This window comes from Eschscholzia californica, unplaced genomic scaffold (genome assembly GCF_041429995.1).
Source record: "Eschscholzia californica isolate CP2 unplaced genomic scaffold, dmEscCali1.0.p SCAF_3, whole genome shotgun sequence".
Classification (NCBI taxonomy): Eukaryota; Viridiplantae; Streptophyta; class Magnoliopsida; order Ranunculales; family Papaveraceae; genus Eschscholzia; species Eschscholzia californica.
Window position 1 is genome coordinate 63,601,699 of NW_028238420.1, and position 9,184 is coordinate 63,610,882.

At 35.3% G+C, this 9,184-nt stretch overlaps 2 protein-coding genes across 2 annotated transcripts; both read right to left on the reverse strand.

Moving 5' to 3' along the window:
* Window positions 1-1,157: 1,157 nt before the first annotated feature.
* LOC147553172 (uncharacterized) lies at window positions 1,158-3,392 on the reverse strand. The gene is made up of 3 exons (XM_086669665.1): window positions 2,928-3,392; window positions 1,908-2,302; window positions 1,158-1,807 (listed from the first exon to the last, which is right to left on the reverse strand). The coding sequence occupies exons 1-3, from the start codon at window positions 3,049-3,051 to the stop codon at window positions 1,361-1,363; spliced, it is 966 nt and encodes a 321-aa protein (XP_086525791.1). The 5' UTR covers window positions 3,052-3,392; the 3' UTR covers window positions 1,158-1,360.
* A 1,991-nt stretch (window positions 3,393-5,383) lies between these two features.
* Window positions 5,384-8,944, reverse strand: LOC147553173 (LRR receptor-like serine/threonine-protein kinase FEI 1). Its single transcript, XM_086671148.1, has 13 exons — window positions 8,587-8,944; window positions 8,365-8,503; window positions 8,166-8,237; window positions 7,989-8,060; window positions 7,745-7,816; window positions 7,528-7,599; window positions 7,345-7,416; window positions 7,141-7,244; window positions 6,834-7,016; window positions 6,420-6,752; window positions 6,056-6,310; window positions 5,840-5,973; window positions 5,384-5,757 (listed from the first exon to the last, which is right to left on the reverse strand). Exons 1-13 carry the CDS (start codon window positions 8,678-8,680, stop codon window positions 5,533-5,535), a joined length of 1,827 nt encoding a protein of 608 aa, XP_086527274.1. The 5' UTR covers window positions 8,681-8,944; the 3' UTR covers window positions 5,384-5,532.
* Window positions 8,945-9,184: the final 240 nt, after the last annotated feature.

Below are 9,184 nucleotides of genomic sequence, written 5' to 3' on the forward strand. Positions count from 1 at the left end.
TACTGTCGAATGGCGAGGACGCGTAAACTCATAAGCATCTTTAAAACTTAACTCACCTGGTTTTCATGTTGTGTTATAAGGATTACAATATCCTTAATTTGCCTCACCAGGTCTGGAAATTGTAACTCCAACATATTCGGAATAGACTAATTACCGGATGTAATGAAAGATGATACTGTAGATTTGAAGCGACTATGGAGTGATTCAGGGATTCTTAACATTTCAACTATGGTCGAATCGAGCCATCGGTCACACAAAAAATTGATCCCGGTACCATTACTAATAAGCCACCTTGAATGAAGAGGAATAATACCGATTTTATTTTTCAATCTTGACAAAATTGAGGAGCATTTATATGAAGTAAATCGTCTAGATAGACAAAACCGAGTTCTCATCCATTTAGCCCAATAAGTTGAAGTGGATGCCATTCGCCATGCTAATCTAAGCAAAACCCATTCATTCGAAGTAAATATGTATCTAATAACAACACCTTCAATAGGAGCACAAAATTTATGCCAGACGACAGTTATTGACTTTGATGCCGAGATGTCACTGCTCCGAAGTTTATGTAACTAACACGAGATCTTGTTCCTTATAAAGACTTCGTAAGTCTATCTGAAATGTATCGACACATATTAATCTTTTGATCCTTTAGTTCCCACTTACAAAAGATGGTATGAAAACTAAGGTTCTATATCTCTTCTTTTTATACTTCACTATTCACATACTAATCCAAACTATTGAAAGAGCTACCCGATTGAACGCTAGGGATAAGTAAAATAAAGACCTCAAGTAGGCAATCTAATCAAATAGTAAACTTAAGATCTCTATGTTATCCAACGTCAATCTCTATGTTATCCATTGTCACGTCGCTATTGAGATTCAAACAGAGTACGACACGAAATTTTTTCTGTAGCAAAGCCTTCTCTAAGATTGATTAATTGGTTCTTCTTTTACATTAGATATCTCCATATGAGTTTTATTTACGTGTAACTTGTATAATACAATTTGAAGTAATCAGATGGTTGAAAGAAACACCACCTTAGTCCAATGAATGGACCGTTTTAATCTAACTTTATATTAGAATATTTGAAGTTTATGCTTGTTCTGTCTGCAAAAACAAGAGAACAAAACCACACATAACAAACTCTCAAGTATTTATCAAATTTTCACGATTTATAAGTAGTAATTCTCACTTAGCAACCAAACAATACAAAAATACTAAAAAAGAGCAAAACAAATCGAACTCTAACATAACACACCACCATAACTGGTTGGGGCGCCATACTTCTTATTAATCTTATTAAATTTACACATCGAAAGACAAACAACGATCGAAAAACATACTGATAATATTTACTCAATAAGACCAAAACCACCCGGGCGGTGGTTGATCCTCGGCTAGGAATTCATAGTTGCAAGAATTTGCAGGTGGTTCGTCGGTATCTTCAAGCTTTGGAAAGCTATAAAATGGTGCTGCCAAGTTTTGACTAAAGTTATCTTCTTCATCTTGTGAAGTTTCTGATTGATCAGCTTCAAATACATGAGATGAATTGGCTGTTTCAATAATCAGAGAAGAGTGAACTCCATGTCCATAATGTGGGCTATCAACATCAACAATATCGCTATTCGTTGAACTGATTTCTTGTTTACAGACCACCACAGACACCTCTAATGGCTTCTCCTCTGAAACCGAGTACGAAATTGTATTTTGTGGCTCTACGAAAGCTGGGCTGTTTGGATTCACCGGGTCTGAATTTCCCCTCTCTTTCTGGTTTTGTAGTTGCTTGTCTGTGAGGGTGAGAACCTGTTCGTAGAAAAATTCGACGTTTTAGTTTAAATAAATCAAAAGATCTCAATAATCATATAATAAGAGGAATAGTTCCGTAATGGGTAATCAAAATTACCTCGGTTTTCAGTTTTTCCTTCTCTTTTATTAGGTTTTCGTAGTTCGTTTTGAGGCTATTATAGCTAGCTTTGAGGATTTCATAATCCTTTTCCAACTGTTTAGTCTTCCATCGAGCTCTTCGATTTTGAAACCATATGGCAACTTGCCTAGGTTGTAACCCAAGGTCCTTAGCTAGTTGAATCTTCCTATCTGGTTCGAGTTTATTTTCTACCTCAAAACTTTTCTCAAGATATTCAACTTGATCGGTCGTTAGCCTTCGTTTCTTTTCGGGTTGTCGAAGATACTCATCCAAGTCTTCTTCACCATTTTCATCGTTATCAACGACTTGAAAAAACGATCTTTTCGTGAAATTTACTCCATTAACATCTGCAAAGTTAACCATAGATCCCGAACCTATACCCAAAACAGCGAAAAGTCAATGACAAACTCAAACATACTTGATTTATAGATTATCACTAATGAAGAACAAGTAATTGAAACAAGTGTTCTATTTGGACTTCCAAATAAACATTAGTCACTAAAATTTGACTTTTTCTTGTTTATGTAATTTACTTATAATTAGAAATGGGTTTTTTTCAAATAGTTGGTGAGTTTGGTTGGTTTTTCTTCTTCTTATTGATTAGTATGATTACTTATTTGCAATTAAGAGCTCCATTAAATTATTAATGTCTCTGTTAATCTTTTCTTGTTTATTTTATAAGTTGAAAAGTTGAATCTAAAAATAAAACAAAAAAGTAAATTAAAGTTGAATGAATCAAATCACAAAGTGAGTGACCAAAGAAGTAAGATATGGTCCATATGAAAGATTAATAAACAAGATCAACCCACAGTTCTCAATAGTGAATTTATTGAAACAAATAGTTCTTAATCTTGTCCAAATTGTGAAGGTATCTAAGCAAATTAAGAGACATAATCCATATAATTAACACAACCCACACAAGAATTAAGAGATAAACAACAAGTAAACCAAAAAATTGAAGAAACAGAATAGATAAAAGAATGAAATTTGAAGAATTACCATGAAAAGGAGAAGAGTTTGAAAGTAAGATAGAATCAAGAGATTCAGAAGAACAGGAAATCCCATCATTTTGAAGTAAAACACTCATGTTGGAACCTCCATAAACCCTCCCACCACCCACCATAGTTTTCAACCCTAACTTTTTTTCTTTTCTTGTAACTTGAATTCCTGGGGGAGACAAATTCAAAAACTCATCATGTAATTGAGTATAAATCCAAGGCAAATTTTCATGTTTTTTTTAGGGTTTGTGACGAAAGAAACTGGTAATGAGAATCTCTGTTATGTGGGAAATATGTGACCACCGGCAACTCACACCCATCACTCAGAAGAAGAAGATAGTAGACTCTCAAAATTACAGGCTATGGAAATCTCTTCTAGTGAGAGAAAGAGAGAAAGAGAGAGAGTCTTGTTTCTTCTCTTCTTGTGCAGAGCTTTGATGGGCTTTTAATATGCAAAACTGCAAGCAGAGACATTTACTTTGGAACAGAGGATTAAACAATTTAAATTCAAAATTACCTTTATGCCCCCTTTATCATTTTTCTGTTAAGAAAAATATGTATAATCGGTTGTCTAGGGCACGGACCAATCAGCCGAATACATCAACCCGATGTCGTAGGGCACCGACCGATCTGCTGAATACATAAACCCGTGGTCGTAGGGCACCGACTGTTTTGCTGAATAATCCATGACATGAGGCTTAGTTGTGTGAATACATTACAAAACGAGTATGAAAGGTCTATTATGTGTTTTTTGAGCAAAGAGAATGTTGTCAATCGTGATATATCACGAGCCTTTGTCGAGTTATCTACCTGCATTGATCCGAGTTTAGTAAAATCTAAATCTCTTTAGCGGAGATAATTGACCTCCTCTTAGCAGAAGCAGGCCTCCCATCGGATCTCTATTTAATCGTAGTTGCTCTTGTTTTAGTGGAAATAGCCGGTCGAATTTTGTTATTGACAGCGGAGAACCTCAGGTCCTCACCATATTCTTCAGCTCACACACTCTATTCTAATAAAGTCTCTCAACCAAATTTGTTCGCACTGCCAACGGGCAACGGCTAAGTTGATGAATATTTGAAAGTAACTTGTCATCAGTACAATACGGAGACTATGAATTTATATTACTCGAAAGACATTAATCTTTTCTCAGTAACAGTTCCATGACCACGACAAAGCTCGGAAGCTAAACATAGTGAATTGATTTTCTCTGAAGTAACACCAACAAACTTTTTCGCCCATCCGAAAGGAAAAGCAAGTTAGAAAAGGGCTTGTTAATCCTTAGCTAGAATTAGGACTATGGTAGACAAGGACTTGTCTTGAGCTGGTCGGCTGGTCCCTGTGGTCCAGCCAGGCCATAACACTGTTAATGCACCTACAATTCTTGACAATTAAATTGCAATTTTATTTGGCAAACCCGTAAAATCTTCTAATTTTCGACACCAATTTAATAAGTTAGTGCTAATCAACCCACACCATTCGTTATTTATAACATCGTTAAAGATTAGTTGTTATTGTTGGAATAACATCCATTGTTTTATTTTCAACTATAACGTTGTTTCACCCAATGAAAGCGTAAAGGGAATCATAACTTTGCCGAGTTTTAAGAATTAAGATCATAAAATAACAAAAAATAAATAAGAGATAAAAGGGTAGTTTGGTGAATGAACAAAATAGGAGAACCAAAGATGTAGATGACAATGAAAGAGTTGAAGAGAGAAAAGAAAGAATAATTTAGAGAGGAAAAACAAGACAAACAATACCATCAATGTCCCTATCCTATCCTTCCCCATATTTGTTTATTTTTTAGCTTGTGTAAGTGTTTTTAAGAAAAAAGTTATCGATTCTACCCCGCTACTAGGTCAAATTCCACCTACTTTGGTATATATTCTACCACGCTAACACATGTATTTCGAGATCTAAAAATATGGATATTTATATTTTTATTGGTTAGATTACTATCAAGTCTATTTTCTATGATTACGACTCCCATTCTTTTTCTTCTTCACACTTGTGTATGGAGCCACAATTTGCCATCTGTTAATTGTGTCGTAATTGTACATATATAGAATGAAGGAAACAAATGAGAAAAACATGTAGTAGAGTAGTAGACCAGAGCTCCATGATGTGGGCTTGTCATGGGCTTCAAGCTTCAGCCCTAAAAGATACCAGTAGAATATTTCTATAGGCGCCCCTATCTTTCTGCTAAAACCACCCTCAAACACCTTGACCAGTTGACCTGGTGACCTCAAAATATTGTAGAGGCACCTTTTACTTGCTTACTATCCTTTTTCAACCCAAGTTTGGAGAAGAAGATTGAAGAAAAGTAATCTAAAAGCTTGGAAAGAGTGAATGATTTATAGAGAGAAAGTAAGAGAGAAAAATTGTCCAAGTGAAAGAGAGAGACCCGAGACATATGGATTTAGTCCAAAAATTGTGACATATTTCCGAAGGAATTGGTTTTCTTAAGCTCGAAAAAACTCACATTTGTTCATTCATTACAGATAATTATACATATTGGTACAAAATTACTTGAAAACATATATACAGCTTAAAGGTTCATAAATAACAGCATTTTGTATTGGGACTACTTTTCGACATTCTCTTCTTTAACAATAATCTGAATGTGATTCGTAGAATTCACTCGGACAAGGTGACATAATCTCTTCTAGCATCTGCAACACCCGGTCCATTGATGGGCGATCGTCTGGATCAGCATCAGTACATCTTACTGCTATCTCAAGGATTGCGTCTAGAGTTTCCGCATTTGCATCAATACACCTCTTGTCAACTATATCCTCCAATCTATTCTTTCCCTCCTCCAATGTGTTTAACTGCAAGTTTCAAATTAGAATGCTCAGGGGTTCATGGTTTAATCTTCGGCATAGAAAAGAAAGAAAAACGGGAATAACTTACCCAACCAACAATATTTAATCCTTTTCTGACAAAGCTTGCATCAGTAGGTCTCTTCCCAGTTACAAGCTCTAACAGAAGAACTCCAAAGCTATAAACATCCGACTTCTCAGTCGCTCGACCGTTTTGTAGATACTCTTCAAAACAGAATGCACAATGAGATTGACATTCGAAAACCTTATATTAAAAGGGATCGTTCTTATTGAATAAAGAACAAACCTGGTGCTAAATAACCGAACGTCCCAGCAACCACGGTGGTTACATGTGAATCTTCGTCGACTAGAAGCTTTGCTAGACCAAAATCAGAAACACGAGGTTCCAAGTTTTCGTCAAGGAGTATATTACTAGATTTTATGTCTCGGTGTACGATTCTTGGACTACAATCATGGTGTAAGTATGCTAATCCCCTTGCAGAACCAAGAGCTATCTTTAACCGAGAATTCCATGTGAGAATCTGCTCTTCTTGCTCCTTTTCTGGAGAAAACAGTTTCCATCAGAGAACTTGAAGAACTGGCCGAGCAAATTCATTCTATACATATACAGATATACTCATTTGGTAGCTTATAGAAATGAATGAACTTACCATGAAGGAGACTATCTAAGCTACCCAAGGCTACATAATCATAGATGAGAAGCTTGGCAGAAGGAAGCCGGCAATATCCTCGTAAATTAACGAGGTTTATGTGTTTAATATTACCCAATATCTCAAGTTCTCCTTCGAAAACCCGGTCACATCCTTCACGACTTCTATCTATTCTCTTAACAGCAAATGTACTGCAATCGTTCATCACCATTCGGTATACCGTCCCAAATCCCCCACACCCTACTACATGTTCTTCGTCGAGTGATTCAAGCTTTTCGATTATCTCACATGACGGGTATGGAAGATCACCGTGGAATGTTATAAGCTTCGTACCTATGATAAAGAAATATTAGATGATATACAAAATTTTCAAGATTGGAAGCAAAGAGTACTTGCACAAATTTCTTAACGTACTTGCTTTAAGAACAACTTGCTTATTGATATCTCTATATTGTCTCATGTCTCTTTCTTTCTTTGATAGTAAACAAATCCAGAGGAAACTTAGCAAGACAACGAGAGCAAGCCCCATTGTGGACATTGCACCGATAAGAACTCCATTAAGATATCGAGAGAATCGTTTAGTGGGTATTGAAGTACCTTTAACAAAGTTAAAGTGGTATTAGTAATCGAAGAAGACTATAATATGAAGTATAATTCTACATCTCAATTTGAATCGATTTACTAATTTCCATGGTTCACTCTTATATTATATATAACTTACTTGTTTCATCATATTCATTGTGTGGTAAAACTGCTGGAAACTCCTGTGATCCCAAACATGGCTTCTGAAGCTGGTCTCCACAAAGGTCTAAATTGCCAATAAACCTAAATATGCAAGAAATTTCGTCAAATGACCCATGAATAGTAGTGGGACATTGATCAAATGACTTATGAGTAGTAGTGGGACATTGATGAAATGACTTACGATTTGTTCTTGAAGGCACCAAGAACTCCAACATTTGGGATTTCACCGGATAAGAAGTTGGTAGATAAGTTCCTGAGATGCATAGCTCAAAATCGGTAAAATAACATAATAAACACCAACCTATCCCCTTATGCTAGTTTAGAAACCTATACTCTATGTTATCAAAAACGGATCAAAACTTACAAAAAGTGCAACCGCGTGAGACCTCCAATAGAAGGCGGTATCGATCCCTTCAAAGAGTTGCTCGAAAGATCTCTATAAGTTTAGAACCGGAAAAAGATACATATATGAGTAATAAATCACAAATACTTCAACATATCTAAGTCTAACAAAGCAACAATATAGGCAAAATACGAAATAAAGGAGGCAACTTTCAAGAAGGAAAAGTTGATAGTCTTACAATATGCTTAGATGAGAAAGATTTCCAAGCTCAGGAGGTATACTTCCTTGTAGATAATTAGCCCTCAAATACCTAAAATTAGCACTAGAACACATAAATCTAGAAATTACAAGTAATGGAGTATGAGACTGATTAAATCCCCCAAATAATCTATACAGACATATCCTTAACCCAAATTGCAAACACAAATTGGATATAAGTAATGGGTAAAAATCGAAAAGAAGATAAACCCAAATCTTCTTACAGTGCTCTGAGATCTTTGCAGTTTGAAATTTCAGTAGGAATAGATCCATGTAAGCTGTTTTGATGAAATGCCCTAATAAAAGAACAACATAAATGACTAAAAAAAAGAAGTTCAAATCAAGAAATTTTCTATTCTATTCACATTTTTTGGTGGAAAAAGAAAGTAATTAGTACTTACAGTCTCTGTAATCTACTAAGTTTTCCAATGCTGGGAGATATAATCCCTCCAAGTTGCATATAAGGTAGATTTCTATAAACCCTCATTAGTAAAAACAAGAAGAAATCAAGTTAGTATTTTTCAGACAGACATATAGAAACTAGAAATGGAAGGTAAAGAGGGTAATCAAATATGGGGAGTTGATTAAATTTAGACATACATAGAACTAACATGATTGTCATCTTGAGGGTGACAAGTGATGCCAGTCCATTTACAGGGAAATTCATCAGTAAATCTCCAATTATTGAGTAAGTTTCTACTATCATTCAAAAACCCTTTGATTTCCAACAATGTTTTCCCTGAAAAATAGTAAAAACATACAACTTTATATGAAAAATCACTTCAGTGAAATGAAAAACATGAAAACAGGAAAGGGTTTTACCATCTTCAGTTAGAGCTAGAGAGTAAGAGCTCAAAAGGGTTATAATTGTTGCTATCACCATTGAAATTCCTAAACCACAAAAACCCATTTTCATTCTGTAAAAAGAGATGAGTTCAATTTACTGGTTAGATACTTTAGATTTCTATGGTTAGGAAAGGAAGTAATGTGATTATGGTGGAGGTGTGGTTGTACTGATTAGAGAGAGAGAGAGAGAGAGAGAGAGAGAACATAAACTTTACTGGTTTTACTTTCTCTTATTTTTTAGATACTTTTGTTTGAGTAGAGAGAGAGAGAGAGAGAATTATTGCTCAAGCTAGCCGTTGTTCAGTCTCTAGTATTGGATTCAAAAAAGAAGAAAGAATCTGGTATTGGGAGATTTATAAGCGGTGTGGGGAGGTCCAGAGCCATCAAAACGCCTGCTTTTTGGACCCCCAACATTACGAGGGCCCTCATGTGTTTAGGTTTTGTATGATAGTTTCCAATAACAATTATATTAACAAGATTTAGGTCGTAGCTCAATGGTTAAGATTTTTGAAATTTTATTCTTTCTAAAATGCGTTAAATAGGCTCTAATTTTTAATTTGGTTTGGACGTTACT

Coding starts and splice junctions, on each gene's coding strand:
- LOC147553173 (XM_086671148.1), bottom strand. CDS start 8,680: ATGAAAATGGGTTTTTGTGGTTTAGGAATTTCAATGGTGATAGCAACA. Junction 8,504..8,586: donor TCTAGCTCTAACTGAAGATG/GTAAAACCCTTT, acceptor ACTATTTTTCAG/GGAAAACATTGTTGGAAATC. Junction 7,245..7,344: donor GGTGCCTTCAAGAACAAATC/GTAAGTCATTTC, acceptor TTGCATATTTAG/GTTTATTGGCAATTTAGACC.
- LOC147553172 (XM_086669665.1), bottom strand. CDS start 3,051: ATGGTGGGTGGTGGGAGGGTTTATGGAGGTTCCAACATGAGTGTTTTA. Junction 2,303..2,927: donor AAACTCTTCTCCTTTTCATG/GTAATTCTTCAA, acceptor TTTTGGGTATAG/GTTCGGGATCTATGGTTAAC. Junction 1,808..1,907: donor AGGAAAAACTGAAAACCGAG/GTAATTTTGATT, acceptor TTCTACGAACAG/GTTCTCACCCTCACAGACAA.